The following is an 18,692-nucleotide window of genomic DNA, read 5'->3' as shown; positions in this document are numbered from 1 at the left end:
AAAGAAATATCTCTGTCAAAGGAAAAAAACCACCGCCTTGGTTTAACATGCTGGGTTTTCCAACAATTATTCAACAATCCATGAGGTTAATGCAAAAGCTTGTTCTTACAATGAATGACCACTGATATAATATTCTTAGCTTTTTCATGCTATATTGTTAAGGTACTTCCATCTTCTCTGTAGCAATTTTTATTGGATAAACTTTAAAGGATTACCTGATTAATCTAAATACTTGAGATAATAATTCCTGTTCCCACATGCCTTCAGCAGGACCTAACTTTTCTTATTTTTGTAATAGTTTGTAAAGAACCAAAAGGTACACCTGCCCATTCACTCTTACATCAACAGAAACAAGTTATTGATGAACGCTTAGTTGGAAGCAAACCATGACAATGCAAGTGCATGAATATTAGCCATAACTTATGTTCCACTGTTCTGAATATTCCAGATTTAATTAAGAAATCTCAACTAGATATGTCTGAAATATCTGTAACATATCTTTCAGATTATGTTCAACTGTTCATATACAAAGAAAGACAGAAACAAATACATTTTATTTATCAAAATCATGCAATTATTTCTAGTAATTTGCAGGAACATTGGTTATTGATTCTATATATACAGCATATGTGGCCATGAAAAGAAACATGTAAGTTTGACCCTTAAGAAGAACAATTAATTCAAAAATAAATTCTACTTATATACTCAATGAAATCCAGATGATTTAATTCAGTAGGCAGTGTGACAAACTAGTATCACACAAAAAGCAACAAGTCAGCTCTCTTTCATATTCCCTTTTTAGTAGGAAGTACTTTTAATTCCTTCTCTGCTCTTGAATGATAACTTTGATTCAAAATAATCAGCGTGTATTTTCTAATAACAATAGACTATACTTTGTACACTGTGTATTTTGAACTACATTCAAAAAGTATTTTTTCAGTTATTCAAATAAAATATCATTTTCTGCGCTTTATTCCTCCATTTTCCCTGCCTAATTTTAGTACAATGTATAGATTGATGTCATGTCACCAATCAAAAGATTTATATGTATTATAATGCAAATTATACTGCAACTATAAACTGTGTTCTGAGATACTTCAGTTACTTCCTCTACACTTAGAGGCCTGTGAATTACCTATAGAAAAAAAAATTTACAAAAGAAAAACAGATGATGAAAAATTTCTGTCTGGTAAAGAAGTCTGTCAGATGCCTGGATCACCCAAACATGATCAAGTTTATTAAAACTGGCTATTTTGTTAGAGATAGTTGAAATATTTAATTCAGCATCAAAGATTTAGATTTTTTGAAATGTAAAATCTTTACAATAGAAAATTCAAATCCAGGTCTAAAAAGAAATATTGCTACTTTACATTGGATAGGTAACACAATGAGTCTTTTCACAGGGAGGGACTATGGGCTGTATGAAATAAATTCTTATCGAAGCAAATTATGAAATAATAATTTAAAGTTAAAAAGAAAATTCAAGGCATGAAGGAAAATAACTAAGGCTCATATTTCATATTAATTCATAAATAAGTGCAAATTAAAACAGAGAACACTAATTGAAGTATGGTCAAAGACTTTTGTAATTTCACAAAACACTTGTTTTTTGCTACTCCAAAATTCTTACTCTTAGAAAACAGACTTCTAATAAACTGGCATTAAAGGCAAAATCCAGGGACGTCTACCTTACACAGCAATGCAGGTCAGAAAAGGAATCTGATGTGGACATGCACTAAAGGTCTTGTCGCTCGGAGACAAGTATTAAAAGATAGCAGCATTTAAATACACTCTTTCAGTCCTGGTTGAAATATGCCTGATGGGAATGTACCCCCAGACTTCATTCTCAAAGGTCCTCAGTTACAGATCTTTTTTCCTCTCCGTGGTCTCCAGTTAAAAGGAATTCACATACTCCTTGAGACAGAAAAGCACGGCATTTGAATTTCTTTTTCAGTTATAGCCTGGACCTAGCTCACAGCCATAGCATCCTGTCCCTTAGTCTGTGGAGGTGAAAAAGTATTCTCCTAACTTTTGGAAAAGAGGAGGAAAAACAAACCAAGTATGGGCTGTGCTGTCCTCATCATCTACACAAGCATGTCAGCCAGTAGAGGAAGCAAGGCATACATCCGATTTCTGTCAGCAATCCAAACACCCAATTTCATGACCGCTCTTGAATCACTACTGTCGCTCAACCAGCTCTTTCCAGGTCTTACACTTAATGCGAAATTCCTAGCCTCCCCAGCTATTTTCCAGGTCCTTTCTTCTCTTCTGTCCTATCACCACTGACTCCTAGCACCCTCTCATCTAGCCTGTCCTATTAAAACAACAGTATCGCTAAGTATGATTAAAATTATTTTTTAAAATTAAAAAGTGAGAAAGAAACTACACTTTTATTTAGAAGTTTCTAAATTATCAACAGAAAACGCTCCAACAGGTCACAATGTTTATCATATTAAATACCTATGGAGACAGGTCATTAAAGTTTTGCAGAGGAAAAAATCTTTGACCATATTTGTTCCCCACCTTCACAGTAGATGAGCAATTTCAGTTACAAATACACTGATCAAGAGGTAACAGGTATCTCCCAGTGCCATAGAAGCCCTCTTACCACCATGTGCTACTTAAACTGAATCAAATCCAATCAAGTAAAACTACTGAAATGCATGAACAAAAATTGAAAGGCACAGATTCTGTAAGGGGAATGGGCTTTCTGAAAGCACTTCAGTGATACAGAGAATAAAAACCTGCCCTTATTCATTCAAGTAAATGAAGAGACAGAGAAAGAGAGAAACTAATACAGCCCAGGCCCAATTAAAATTTGCTTGGGGGGGTGGGGGTTGGAAATCAGACAGCTTCATCAAACATCTGAGAGTAAATTTACATTAAGATTCCCTATTCTCTCGTAAAGAACAAAAGAACAACTATTTTTTCCAAAATCTTTTTTGAAATGGTCACACTGACCTCCCAAAATATTAACAAATATTTTGGGTTTTGGAGCGTGGGGTTTTGTGGGTTTTTTTGCATATGAATATAAGTACTGCTTAAAACTGAACAAGTTCTAGTGCTTACAATCTCTGAAGTTAAATGGCAAAATAATAACCAGTTCTCTGCCTATGCAATCAAAACTCTGAAGAATAAACAGGGTTAACAAGTTAAATGAATTGCACATACCCTTGATTATACACAACCTGTTATTTTATGGCTATGAATTAGTTATTGAAATATATGTAATACCTGATTTGTGTAACAGGTTAATGATATTAAGAGCTGTAACCAATTTTTTTCCTACCTAGCGTTTATTACTTTGAATTATAACTAAAATTCCTTAATTCCTTTAATACCTCCATAGTCGCTGCTCATTTATTAGGTAACTACAAGCACACTTACAAATGCAAGAAGTTCCTTAAAAACACTTAGGCAAAAGCGGTTCCTTAAAAACCACTTACATAACGTTGACTTTAAATCCTTTTTTAAATTAAGCAAACACAACATGTACCTTTCTCTTTTTAAACATGGAAATTAGGAACAACACTGAAGTGCTGAAAATTAGAAGATTGTATACCAGTGATTCTGTTGGTCCTAACCATTAGTTTCCCCAAGAATCAGAGAGGGGGTAAAAAGAGGAGCATATAATAAATAGTATCAACGTTCACTAGTTTTCCACTGTCATGTTACCTCTTCTCTCATCCCATGCAGCAGCTATAAAAATCAAACAGCAAGTAGAGCAGGGAGTATTGCAGAAATGTGAGACTGGCATGCTGTTTGTTGTGCATGCTGCTTCTACTGGCTTGTTGTAGAACTCAAAAAGGCTTCTGGAGAAAAAGAAATCCAGCTGTCAGTGACATATTAAGGACTAAAAAGAAAATCACAATGCCACCTTACTCAGCTGTGGAGCATCAATACCCACGATATGATTGCCAGCCTACACATACACCAGCAGAAAAAAATCCAAACCTTCTTGAAGGAAGGAAAGTAGAAAAAGATACACTCCTCTTACAGTTCCAGAGAGCCTTCCTAGCTGAGAGAGAAGTGTAATTTCTGATGCTTTTCAGACAACAAGTAAATCTTTGAATGTAGCTTCCTTTAGATTACATTGCAGCCGGCACATCGAACAAGAATGTCAGGTTCTAGATATAGTAATCTTGGTAATCTTGCATAAATTTCTCTATTACTTTGAACAGAAAAAGCGTATCAGTAACTAATGCCACTCTTTTAAAAACAAACAAACAAATCTATGAAAAGTAGCACAAGAGCAAATGAAGGCTTCGGATCAAAGACAGGAGACTACTATGTGTTACCATCAAAAAACCCCACCTGATCTGAAGCAAGAAGTCCAAACTGTAGGGAATTGTGTCCAGTTCTCTTAGGACAATTCCTAACCATCTATCCATAAAAATATTTTGATGCCCATCTCAATTTAGAGCTTCTAAGAAGAAAAAAGGCATTCCCAGAAATGCTATTATTTAGGAGGAACAGTATATATCTATTAGTTGTCATAGGCTAGTGCTGTTTGACTGCTGTTGCAAAGATACATAAAAATCAGAGACTGAGGGAAGACTGCATAGGTCAGGGAGGGTTCAAGGAAATAAAAAGGATACATCTAAAACAGCAGAGGAAATCCCTGTAATTACATATTTGAGGTAAAGCAAATGAAAATTAGGTTCAACAAGTTTTTCCCTGAAAACAAACCAACCAACAAAAACAAACCACCAAACTCAGGCTTAACAGCAGTAGGATACTTGACCACAGGTCATCCAGACAGCCCTGGAGTAGAAGTGAGTGACACCGCTGGTGCTGAGCAGGCTGCAGGCTCCACCACTGGAGGTCAGTCCTGCTTTACAGATGGGGGTAGGAGAAGATTGAGCAAAACGGCCCAATCCACCTCCTGCTCACTCCAGAATGCTTCCAAATATTTTAATTTCTGATTTGTCATGGGCAATCCAGCAAGTGTCTTATTACTGTTGCTCTAGAAATTGATAAAACACAGCATGAAGAGCCCTTCTTCCACTTGTCACCCTCACATTTGACATAGAGCACTCAAGCCCCATTTCTTTCCTTCCCCCCCCTTTCATCTATGTCCCTGAAAGATAGAGGAAAAAGTGGGGGGGGGGAAGCAGAAAAACCAAGTAGAGCAGGAGAGCATATCTGAAGTTTCATGAAAGCAGTAAAAACTGAAAAGACATGGTTCTGGCACAGAACCATATGTTACTGGAACTGAACTGACTGGAAGTGAAGATTTCTCTGCTGCTTGGATCTAGAATGTAGCATTTTTATAACATTTGCTGTCTGCTAATCCCTTGTGATAGAATGGGAGAAGAGGTAAAACAATCTCACATTATGTAACTGCTTGAAAAGACCATCATACTTAAAGGCTGTACAGATAAACAGATACAAATATAGATTGATATCCAGCCTCAGCCAATCATTAGAGTACATTTACGTTTATACATTACCATACAAAAGAATAAAGTGAATGTACATTGGTCAATAGAACTTGACAATTTATACTCAGCTATATTATCTCACAGGTCACCTAAACAATTTATACAAGTACCCATCTATGAAAGATTAACTCCACATTGATTCAGAGCAGTGGAACTGGAATGCAAATGACAAGCACGTATGTATTTTTTTCCCAATTAAATTTCAAGATGACAGCTTGTGCATTAAAAGCAGGAATGTTGAAGGACACCAGAATACGTTTTCCCAGTGCTTTTTTTAACAGCGTGAAAGCTGAAGATATTTTTTGTTTGCTATTTAATATGCAGGAAGGTGACTAACGGCATATACAGCACACAGTGGTCGTATACCTGCATGTATTACTGGCTGCAAGCTCAAAAACTGCGTGCAAAAGATGGGAAGGAGAGCATCAGTAACATTTTGGGGTAACTGCACATATGGATGGGCTCAGTTTGAACATGTGGAAGGAGAATTCCCGCCATCTATCATAGGGGAAATAAATACCTTAATATTGGCACTCTATTTTCAACATGAAAATAGAATCAGTATATGTATTTTAATATTTCTTGTTATGAGACCGTAAAAATGGAATACAAGCATTTTGAAGTGAAACAAAGAAATCCCTTTTTCATGGTTTTAGACATAGTTTCAATATTACTGATACTGCTACCCATGTTGTCTTGTATGATGTTGCTGTATTTCACTCCCTATTTTTATTATTGATAATGAATTTCTAATGTTATTAACAGAACAAGGGATGGTCTTCTGTAGGTTATATAAACTGCCATCAATTTTTTGATTTCCATGGTAACATGACAATGTCAATTACAACACTTACTTCTGTTTTAAAAATCCAAGTGTTATTTTGGGCATGATTTCATAGAGCAAATTACAGCTGTTGGTACAAAAGAAAAAGTCCCTTCCTGTGAGGGTCACCATAGCTGCACCTCGTACTTTAGGGGAGAGAACTTGCAGAGAACTTAACAATTGATTTTGCACTAGCCTTCAGCATGAAGTGACTTTCACTGCCCTCCCCAAAAGGTGTTGGCAAGCATGAAGTAGAGAATTAATTTTAGAAGTAAGGAATTCTTTCTATTTACTCTTGGTAAGATTTTCAAAGTCACTTGTGAAACTTTATTTTCGAATAGAAATCAGACCTCTAATGAAACCTGGTAGCTTTTAAATACTGCTTCTTGACAACAATTAGTCATAATTATTTTCATGTGTCCTATGAGTACTAAGTGCCACTTTGTACGCACTAATGCAGATATAGGTAATCTAATACTTGCATAATTTAGCAACATATATACCTTGACATGTCAGGTGAGACTGTCCCATCAAATGTAAAACAATCCACTTTTGAGGTGGACAGCTGTCCACTAGGGACTGGAGAGAGTGCTAATCTCTATGTTTTAATAAATATTATTGGAAAATACTATTTGTGGAACATAGGCAAGTTTAATGATCCATGTAGTTAATTTTATATTGGTAGCTAAATAAATATCTAGCTTACTGTATGAAACAGAACTACAATGAATACATATACATTAAAAATTTGTAATACAGCAATATTCTGAAGAGTGATAGGTGCATGGTCTAGCACCCAACATGACAGATGGCTTTTTAAGGAAAATGGAAAATGACAGTAAGATATGGACTAGATAGCAAAATAAAAGCATTACCTGGAACCTCTTTTCAGCAGCAGGTGGGAAAGAGAAAAGGATTACTTATGCAAGTTTGGCTGAAAGCTAGGTGTCAGTGAATTATTCATAGAAATAATTATTATTGACTTTCTGGTTTGTTTACTTCTTTTTACAACAAGGGGATTATTCACAACTTCATAGGTTATGTAAATTTATTATTTGTACAGAAAACTCCCATTCATTCAAATGGGAATTATATACATGTGTTGGCATGAGAATATAATTCTTCGGAATGATTCCTGCTGTAAACAAAGAAAGAAAGCAGAAGCAGACCCAAAAAACTCTAGAGTATATCAAGTGTTTAAAGAGTTGGCAAACACAACACCTGAATTACTCAAAGAAAGGTTGTGAAGGTTTAAATTCCCAAAATGAGCTGATGGATAGAACAGTCAACGCACTATTAGAGACAGATGTTCAAGTTCACTCATAAAAATATATTCAGTTATACTAAAATACAATTACCTCAGCTAGTCAAAATGTGTGGGGTACTGAGCACTGCTAATATAGACACTGTTTTTTCATGATTATTTAATTCAGTTATGTTGACTGAAAATATTTTGGCATCTGTTTCACTAATGTGTTGACTGGATGGGTTTTCTCAGTCATGTATGATGCATACTCCTACACTTTGACTAGCAAAAAATCATTAATCACCATCAAAATATATGGGCATGTACAGATTATTTCCTAATACTTGTACTATGCATGGGTGCTTTTCATTAGTCCAATTAGCAGGTACACTTCCTTTGGTTTGATTTGTTTTTCTTTTAAGAGCTACCAAGCAAGGAGGACACTACTTATCAGTCTTTTTCACTTACAGGTGAAGCAAAAATAATTTCTCTCTCATCTGTTAGGGAAAACTTTACAGAAAATTAAGAAAACAGTGTTAACAACTTAGAAACGTATATTTTTCCCCCCCCAATGAAAATATTCTATTTTACTGAATCTCTTCTAATTAGTTCCAACTTTATTCTGCAGTGCAAGACTGATGCACTATTTCTTCATACAGGAAACAGCTAAACCTTTCCTCCCAATAAAATTCAAATGTTTCTTGAACAGGTTTTACAGTCAATAACATGCAATTCTTCAAGGACTACAGAATTCAAATGCTTTCAGATATTTTTCAGAATAAGCACTATGCATGCAGAAATGAGAGTTTCTCCAAGAATGGAGCACAGTTTTACAATTTTCCTGAGTCCACCGAACCAAGTGTTCATACAGTCAGAGGAAAATTTTTAGCTTTCATTTGGCAGTTTCAATTCTTTAATCTCAAATTCCAATTTTTCAATCTCATGATTTAAGTATGGAACAAGACTTTCCACATGGACCACATGTGATATATCTAATTATTAGCTCGCAAATATTTACATATATGGAGATACGATCGGGTGCCTAATTGGTACAAGGCAGATTTCATAAAAGGCTTTTGTTCTGTCTTCATCACTGAAATACGTGAGACATATTTGGAGCTGTATTCAACCTATCAAGTAATATGCCTGTGTTTCAGTTATTTTCTTGAGGTCTTTGATAAATGCATATTGTTCACATAACCTCTTAGGTTCTAGTGACAAAGTCAGTCTACACGGATCATAATCCAAACACAAATCTTCCAACCCTCATCATTGGGCCATGCAATCATTCCTCTAGACATTTCTTTCCTGGTCACATATAATTATTTTAGTTGCAAAATGAATAGGTTTTTTTCCTTGCATTCAAAAATTGAGATTACTTGGTAAACCTTGATACTTTGGTAATTGGCTTTTTGATTTCCTCAAAGACATGAGTTTCAGGTCATCTTTGGGAGGAAAAAATTAATACCTCAAACTGGTAAAGGGAGACCATTCCTTTCCATAATGTTGTTTTAGTCTATTGCTAGTGCTCAGAGACACAGCAATACAAGTAACTAATGATAATGAAATTCTTGCTTGTGAAGAATGAAATCTCCAGAAATTTCATGGTTTTCAATCTCAAAGTTAATGCCCTACACTAATGTACATTCCAATATGCAGAAACTGATTCACAGAAAGTTAGATTCAAAAAGCCCTGCTGTCTTTCTAAAACTGTTTAAAAAAAGTTAACTTTAAATTTAAACTTCCCTGTAATCTAATTTATTCTGCAAACAGGGTGAACAGAGAGAGGGAAGCAGCTGCTAATAGAAAGTCCCTTGCTATGATTTTTCATTTTGATTCCTGGCTTCTCCCCGCTCCCCATCACACAAGTTGACAGAGCAGAAGGAGAGGATAAAGCTGTTTTGTTACAAAAAGAACTTTCGAATTTATGCTATTTACATTCATATCACAAGTCAGTAGGCTGGCAAGCAGAAAAGTCTAATTGCATTCTGTTCATTTATCCAAAATATATGGAAGATGTTTGTATAAAATCTCTGAATTTCTCTTTCAGTGGTGATTACAAGGTGATAATTGTGAGGTTAAGATAAAGAAAGCCTCATTTCAGCAGCTTCCTCCCTCTCTCACGCCCTTGGAAGTACAATTTAGGTTTATTTACTGTTTGTATCAGGTAAAAAAAAATTCTTGACTTCTGGATCATTAAAGAACTAGTTTGTAAATAGTTTGTTAGTTCCCTTCCCATTATGAATACACAAGGATCTAAAATAGGTTAATAGGTTATGTATTTTTGCATATGTCCTTCCACACACACAAAAAATCCTCAAGACCAAAAAGAAAATTAATTTGGAAGCAATTTTGCCACAGTGCCTGGTTTTGAACTGCATCTGGGAGTGGATGCAGAGCATCTAAAGAATTTTCAATATATAAAACACTGGGATCTTCCCATAGAAGGTATCTTAGCATGTGGACTGAGTAATGGTACATATTAAGAAAACAGGATAGTGATTACTATGAGAGACAAACTCTTTCGGAGGTTTTAGTTGCTTGCAAATCTTTAGTATGGTAAATTTATGGTGAAAAATTAAACCAGAATTCCTGGTTGTTTAGTTTCAAGATCTCTTGGTACAACCATTCTTATCTAAGGTACATTAAACACAGTATCGTCCCTTTGACAGTGACAAATAGTGAACAATTTAGGGAGTATAAGAGCAGGGTAAGAATGAAGTGATATTCTCCAGATTCTTCTCCCAACCTTCAGTGATTTGCAGTTCAGGGAGTAGCTGAGGCAGAAGTGTTTTCAAAATTAACAATCCATGATGGATTTTCCTTCTGAGCAATTTACCTAGCACAAAAACATTCTAGGAAAGAACTTTTAGTAAATGATAGAAACAGTTTTCCAATTTATTTTGTGCTGCTGAATATCCATAAAGCTATTACGCAACCACATTAGACATGCAGTAGACATATTTTCACATAAAAATGTTATCTTTTAATATTATTATTATTAAATTATAATTAATTCAAATTATAGACATAAGTGCTGCCTCACAGCCAATGCCATTTTGTGTTTTCAATAGAAGTTAAAATAAGTATTCCAATGTCAACGATATATTATGGTAATTCTACTACTAGAGAATGGCATATCATTAGTACAGATGGCCTTAAATTACACTGCAAACAAACCTTAAACCAATTGAATATGAATGAAATCTTGAGTTCTAGCATCTGCAAGTTTTTAAAAAAACGTGCCTGAAATTTAAGGCTTCAACATATTTGTATTCAGCACATCAACTTTTATAGCACTAGCATCTTTTATTTTCAAAAAATAGCTGTCTCTTATCTTCTTTCAAATACTGAATTGCTTTGATTAGATTGTTACAAAAAAAAAAAAAAAAGAGTCCCAGAAAAAGTGGAGAAAATAGTGTTTGTCCTGAAGGAAAAAGTAAAAGCAGTGCTGCCTAGAAGCATGAGTTGATGCAACTCACATCTCAAGTTAATGTGTTAGCCACAAAAATGATGAAGGCACAGAAATGTCCACTGCTCCTAGTAAAACTGTGCTATTGTGAAAGGGAAAACAAATTTTTTTTTAACTTCTGCTATTGCAAGGAAAAAAGTAATTTATGAGCAAAACCAGAAAATTGAGAACAGGACACTACCTCTCTGTTGGAGAGCAAAAATAATCCTTTGTTCAGATTCATGTTCTGGAAATTCCATTTACATTTTGAATTAAGGGTCACTGGAAGAAAATCATTATGCTACACCAAAAGCAGAATCCCATGTTCCATACTTCACAGAGAAGTTACCTACCCACCAGACTGCAGTGTTTTGTAGCCTCTTTTGCCTCTTCGCACTTTCTGACCCTAGGGATTGTTTCATTCCTTTCTGTAGAGCTTTAGCAAAAAGGAGTGACACTGTTTTGACCCACCTGGTGATGTGTATTTGAATTTGTGATAGGAAATAAGAGATTTAGGTCATTTAGTCTATGTCATCCTACTACTTACAACATAAAGGTGAGATCAACTTAACCTTTCTAACAATATTAGAATCAAAATAATTTCAGTGAATCAATTTTTGGTACCCAGTTGAGTAATTTCTGACTCTAAATCCAGGCCACGGTCAGAAGTAGGAAACAGATGAGATTTCAGGTATGTTTCTTCCTTTAGTGTTCTCCTATTGTTTATCTCATTCAATACACTGGACACTAAAAACCATATTCCTTCTATATAAAGGGAACTTCACTACTCAGCTAGGGTTTATGAATTCTACTTCAGCTGTCAGGTACAACAATCTTAAGTAGTAACTACATTTTTTGTATGGTCTTTGAAGTCTTTATACATAGCCTTAGAGTTCAATTATCTGGTAGTATTTATCTCCACCTTCTCCCCCAGAGAATTAAACTCTTCGTACACTCAACAGTAAAAGAGGTTGAGATACTTTCTGATAAGGAATCTCCTTTATACACAAAGTCAAAATTACTTGAAAGACAGTCTCAGAAGCAAATTCTACACTGGTGTGTACCTGTGATCCTGAGAATACAAGGATTCCAATAAAGTGTAACTACAAGAAACGTATCTCTTCTAATGTTTGACAGTCAATATAACAAGCCTACGCATAACATGGAATGCCACAGATGTACTACACACACGCTGAGCAATATACCCAAATACCCTGTAAATGAACAAACACAGAAGAAAAGTCTGTATAAGTTATACACACTCTGTATAACTTACACAGAAACACTGACTTTACAGATACACTTTTTAAAAAAAAGTCTAAAACCAGAATTAATTTGATAAAGGTTGTAGTGGTACAATCTAAAATTTAGATTAAAACAGTGGCTTTCTTGATTATGTCAAGTTGTCTGTAGAAAGATACACAGAAATTAACACAATTCTATCACCTATCACCAAGGTATTTGATTTCATTGTGGAAATAGGGTCCAGGTAGGTATGAGAGAGGTTCTCCTTTCTTAACCAGTGTAGGTCCAAGTGTCCTGGCAGGTCAGTCTGCAAGTCTGAAGGGTGGCCTAAAGCCTAAGGATTTATTGTGCTACAAATGTAAGAGCATGTTTTTGAGTATGCATATATTCTAAATAGAGTATGTGCAAAAACTCACTACCTAATGCAGGCACCTAAGCTAGCGACTCTGCATGTCATATTAATGCTACGTGGACCTAGCAGCTCTGTTCCTTAAGTAGTGTAGGTGCATTGGTAAAATGCTGCAGTCAAGTCAATAATGCTCCAACACAGTGGTGCAGATGTGGTGATACTGGTCGTCCACTTCAGGCATCTCTGCAACATGCCCCCTGCACTTTTTATTCCATGTAGGACGTCTATGCCAACACTGTGATATAGTCTTACAGAAGTCCGCAAGAAGTCAGGTGAGCTCTCCAACTATAGCTACTTAAGTCAAGCTGTCCCTTAGCAACTCCAAAGTACTGAGGAAAAGAAGATGAGATTTGATCACCTCCTCCCAAATACTCTATTGAGCACTCACTCATGTCTACTCAAACTGAGAACTGGGCTTATTCTTTGTCCGTTATACATTTTCTACCCGTTAACAAGTTACTATTTAATAGTAAAGAGTTAAAGCCTTCACTTCTATTTTAAAGTAAAGCTGCTTGGGAAAGTAGTTAAAGTTATTAAAATGCATTTGATCCTGGACTTTGTGCATATGAACTTACCTCACTATCCCTTGCCTTCATAGGAAGCAAAAGGAAAGGGAAATAAAAATAAAACAAAAATTAGTATCTACGAAAGTAGACTTACTAAAACATTTAGCAATCTTACAAGATATTAACTTCAGCAGAACAGAAGTTAAAATGCATACAGTAACCGTATTCTGGTTTTCTTCTTCACAAAACCTTTTCATTGAAGTTTTAGGGCCCCAAACTTTTAAACAATGCAGGCAATGGAATTCTTTCATGAACTTTTATGCATTCTGAATCAGAACCTAGTTACCTTACTACAGAATGAATTTTCTTTAAATATTTTATTTGAAACTGAAAACCACAACTCACTCAGCTTCCAGAAACAATTATTGAAAGAAATACAAGAGGTTTACAATTTCCTTAAAAAAAAAAAAAAAATCTTTAATCACCGCTCTCATTAACAAGAGTAAATATAAATCCAGAATGTTGATACCGTGCACATTATTTCTTTTTGATTTCCACATCAAATACATCTAATTAATAAACAGAAAGACCGTTTCTCATTTTAAATGCAAGACAGGGAGCCACACCTTTATACGCAGGCATCCATTCTCTCCTTCAGCAACACAACTTAAAAAACAAGACAACACCAAAACTCACACAAACATCAGGTTGCATTTCTAAACAAGGGCATCACAGATCTGTCAGCTTCACTGCTGAAAGAGGCATGTGCATCATAACAGAACTCCTCACATTCCTGCAGGAAGTTGCCAATCTGCTATTTCTCTATACCCTTACACCTAATTATACTGTGTTGCGTTTTCCTTACTTCCCTTTCCTTAATACTAGCATTCCTCAGTTGCCACTGTATTAAGAATCCCTCTTTCCTTTCTCCTCACATACACTGTCCACATTGATTTTGCTGACAACAAGCAACAACTTTCAGGGTCTTGTGCTCCGTTGCAGATTCTACAACAGATTATGTTCTAGTGGTTATAAATTATTTTTCTTATTTCACATCTACTTTACCTGCTGGTCTTACTCTACTCTGCTCCCCATACCCTTCTCTTCTAAAGCGTATGATAGTGAACCAAGCAATACAACCAACACTGCAAAGCAATCAATCAACTTCATTTTCCAAGACTTATTAATAGAAACTGCAGAACCACTGCGGACAGAATTTTTCAAAGAAAGGTAGAAGTTATCTGGAGACAGAAACAATGCAAGGAGCAATTACAGCTGAATTAGTCAGATTAGTTTGTTGGCAAAAACAAAAAATTGAGAGCTCTCTTTCAACAAAACAATTGTACAGGTTCATGCCTATAATGCCATCGCTAGGTACCACTTGGTATTTAAGTTTCAAGAACATATTCTCAAACACCAGCAAATAACTCAATCATCTCAAGAAACTCCCCAAACATAATAATATACCTACATAATTTGTAGTCTTTTGTGCTCTCTGGAAAAGAGATAAAGCCTAGCCCTTAGGCAAGACTTTTTTAAGTTATTCTTTTTTCTCCAAAGAAGTATTTCCGCTCTTTTTATACATAACCTTTTAAGTTGTATATATATTCCAATATAATTACGTTTTACTAACAATCATCTTTTCAGATTGCTTCTTGGCTAGAATTGTAATTTAGAAATTACCTTTCATCTAAGGTTGGCTCCTTTTGCTGCAGATGAGGCTTAATTCCAAACATTGGTCTAATGTTTGTTGATAAGGCTTTGATGGTGTAATTAATCTCATTTTCCCTTGTCACATCACTGTCATAACCTAAAAAAATCAGAGTGAACAGTATCAAAACAAAATAAGATACCAGAAAAAAGATTTAAATCATAATTTGTGCAGGTTTCAACAATGTACTGGACTACAAGAACAATTATACCATGTGTTATTAGTAATACAAATACACAACAGAAAGAAAGCAGCTAGGAATCACGAACACTGTTAATAAAAGACATTCTAAGAAAAAAATTCTCCGCAATATCTTCGTGGAAAAAAGTGATTAACAAAGATTCAAGGGACATTCAAAGCTACCCCGTATCTGCTTGGTTAGCTTTAACTCGCGGTCACTAACAAAGGACCTTGCTACACGACACCTGCTGTTCAGTTCTGGAAGACTTAGCACCAGGTTGTTCTCAATTTCAGGATCCATCCATTAGGATGGAATCTGTAGGTCTGCACAGGGTTCCTACACAATGCTTAGGGACAGTCAGGCACCTCAAGATGATGTTTACTATAGTAAACATGGCAAAAAAGCTAAATAGAGACAGGGTTGTTACTTAACCTCCCTTCCACCCCGCTCCCCCCCAAAGATCAAGACTACTAATGCCAACTTCATGAACAGTTTTTAACTCTAACTGAAATTAATAGGACCTGAGAGCAGCAACTTTTGTGGAAAAAGATGTCAATGTCTTTTCTTGTAAAGCTTAACAGATGTCTCTCTCTTTTAGAGTATTTTTGAATACATAGCTTACGAGGGTTCTGTGTAAAGCACCAGAGCCTGGGGAGGGTTATTGGGCAGGTATGTGCTATCAGATCACAGGCAGAAGCTGAACAAGAACTCTGAAGATTGCAATTTTTGATTCAGAAAGTTAAAGGTGACCAAGTCCCCCTGTAGGCAATTAAATTATTTTGCGGATGTAGTCTTCAATATTTTTAAGCAGAAAGACAGTGCATAAAAATTCTTCTCCAATGAATGTTTACTATGCCTCTAGTATTTAAAGTATCTCTTTGGTCATTTAGCAGATTTTAGTGAAAACTGAAGTTAATTCATTACACAGAACTGTTTAAAGAGTAGCAGCGATAGTTTAAAAATGCTTGAAGACTGAGGAATTGACAAGGGGGAAAATCTGCACTTGGGAGCAAAGAGAACAAGTCTGGAGGCTCATGAACCCTTGGAATTACAACATGAAAAGGAAAACATAAGTATGGAAAAAACAACAGAAGTTAATTCTATGAAATGTAATTAACACTTTATAACTATTGATATTATGATTTTTCAATAGATTGTTCCATATATGAACATCAGACTACCCTAGTCTACTATGCTTTCATGTTACGGAAACAGATGCTGTAACATCAAGATAACTATGATCTCTCATTATACAGATTTTAACATAATTCCATTAGAATTAGTGCCCAAATCTAAACTGTGAGGCATGTATTTTTCTATATAGATTTTTGGAAGTTACCTATAATTGGCACTTAATATTTTTTAATTTAAAATATGTCAAGAGTCTTTTTATATACTCTGACTCAAAGCAGTAAGTCAAACACTTCATTATCATTTTCTTCACAACAGTTTATCAGTCCTTTCCCCAGAAAAAAACTTCACCTAATGTTTTTGAAGTGTCTTCACTATTTAAGATTAAAACAATCATATATAAAACTTGATTATTTCTAAATTAGCAGTTTTCCATTAATAAAGTTTTCTTGAGATAGCATAATCCAGCTAGTTTTATAAATTATCACTGACCTCCATCTTCTTCAGAATCTAGATCAGACTCTTCACTGTCACACTGCCTGCTATCCCGATGTCCTTCCATTTCGTAAGTCCACAGCATTAAAGAGGTGTCTGCTCCTCCAACAGTCACCAACAAACTGTCGTCATAGGTCCAACGGACATTTGTTACATGGGTACTGTGAGCAACATACCTCTTAAATTTTCCAAACTTTCCCTAAGAAGGGAGAAGAAAAGGCACAGATCAAATTTAACCAGCCTGCTAGATAAAACTGAAATGAGTTGCCAGTGCACAACATGTTCTTAACTTCTTTACAGTTTATGCTTCAGCTGTTTTGCATTTGTATGTATCACATGATTTGCCAAGTTCCTCTCCTATAGCAACTTCATGAAATGTTAACCATATTTACATACCAAGCATGCAAGGATTTGATATAATCAGATTCCAGCAATAATCACCAGATCATTTTTCCTAAGAGAGAAAATAATCTAACAGATTAAGAATAAAATACACACAGAATATTTTGAGTCAATACTTGTGCATTGTTACCATCCCCAGCATGGCAAAGTATTAAAAATTGTAGACATATTTACTGATAAATATATAGGAAAACCAGAAAGGTTCTAGAAGAGCAGTAAAAATGTAACGTGCTTCTGGAATGGCTTTTCTGTGATGCATGATTAAATAAAGCTCTTCATCTTAGAGAAAAATGACTGAGGTTGGACAGAATGAAGGTCTATAAAATCATGAGTGAAATGAAGGTGAGGAAGAAATGTTCATTGTCTTCCAAAAGACGACCTTAAGGGGCTAAAAATGACACTGATAAAAACCACACTGAGGCTCTTCATGCCTAAGATATTATTAGACAGTGCCTGTCCCATTCCTGTTCTTACAGTTTTTCCTATGCATTTGCGACTGTCACTGATAGGACACTACATGAGATGGCTCTTTAGACTGAGCTGGAATGGTCATTCTTACTAACTGAAAGTTTAATGTATTGCAAATTGCAGTGTAATATTTAATGCCTTTTTTGATCATAAGGACAAAAGTATAAAAGCACATTTTGTTCTCAGTGATGAATTTTTACCGTTTTGAAAAGGCAGCTTTATTAATCAATCTTCCCCATGAACAGCTGAAAATTACTTACTTTAGCAGGGTATCGAAACAGTTTCACAAATCCAAAATCATCTCCTGTGGCTAATACTTTACTATCACTAGTGAGGCATGAAGCAGTTACATCTGTGACTTCACCAATTATTGGCCAGATTCCTTCACAGCAAGAGCCCAAAACACTTGTCCAGGATGCCCAGCCAATCTTTTCCACCTACAAAAACAACCTGTTTTGAGACAGAGCATGCTTCTTCCCAGGCAGTTTTCTTCCATATCTGATTTCAAGAAAAAGTCTTTGCACTGAAAGATGTCACATCTAAAAGATAATATTTTAACATATTAACCAATTGTTTTCTGACTATTCAGGATTTCATTTGAGACCCTTTATTTTACCTCTATTAACTACCAGTTCCAAAACCTCTAGAAGTATTTAAAAAATTTTGACCTTACCTGCCCTTCCAGGCTACAGAAGACAAATTACATTTTTCAACACTGCCTCCAATCTCATAGAAAATATTATTTGAAAATTATCCATTTCCACTCTCTGCCCTATGACAATGCTCTATGTCTGAGAAAACAAATCAATATAGCTACAATATACTACACTTGCCTAGGTATATTATGTATACTACATTGCACTGTTATGTAAAGATAGACGTGAGGTCTTCCACAGCAAGTTTAGGGCTAAGTAATCTGCCATAGGTTTTCAAAGGTGTTTAGATACCAAAAGAGGCATACAGAAGTCCAGTGAGATCCTCATGAGTGCGCAAGTCAGCCAAATGTCCTTTTCTTAACAGAAAATACAAATGTGATATCCCCTGTGTATTTTATCATTCTGACTACATTATATAATTGAACAGGCTGAAAAAAAGGATAAAGGACAGCAAATGCCTAAAGAGAAGCTTTTTCAACAGACCAGTTAAAATTATAGTTTTACACATCATTCCCTTTTATGCG

General features: G+C 35.3%; 1 protein-coding gene across 5 annotated transcripts in view; it reads right to left on the bottom strand.

Moving 5' to 3' along the window:
- The window catches only part of EML5 (EMAP like 5), a 113,705-nt gene that overhangs the window by 21,441 nt on the left and 73,572 nt on the right, over nucleotides 1-18,692 (bottom strand). For 2 of the 5 annotated variants that reach the window (XM_059820030.1, XM_059820029.1), the window contains exons 25-29: nucleotides 17,773-17,949; nucleotides 16,640-16,841; nucleotides 14,808-14,934; nucleotides 13,194-13,208; nucleotides 7,143-7,151 (exon numbers count right to left, since the gene is read on the bottom strand). In XM_059820030.1, the coding sequence (XP_059676013.1) occupies nucleotides 7,143-7,151; nucleotides 13,194-13,208; nucleotides 14,808-14,934; nucleotides 16,640-16,841; nucleotides 17,773-17,949 (530 nt within the window). The remainder of the gene's footprint in view (nucleotides 1-7,142; nucleotides 7,152-13,193; nucleotides 13,209-14,807; nucleotides 14,935-16,639; nucleotides 16,842-17,772; nucleotides 17,950-18,692) is intronic. The other 3 variants (XM_059820026.1, XM_059820027.1, XM_059820028.1) reach the window with 2 other exon arrangements.

The sequence above is a fragment of the Gavia stellata genome, chromosome 7 (assembly GCF_030936135.1).
Source record: "Gavia stellata isolate bGavSte3 chromosome 7, bGavSte3.hap2, whole genome shotgun sequence".
In the NCBI taxonomy this organism is placed as follows: domain Eukaryota; kingdom Metazoa; phylum Chordata; class Aves; order Gaviiformes; family Gaviidae; genus Gavia; species Gavia stellata.
This window is presented reverse-complemented; position numbering and strand designations above follow the sequence as displayed.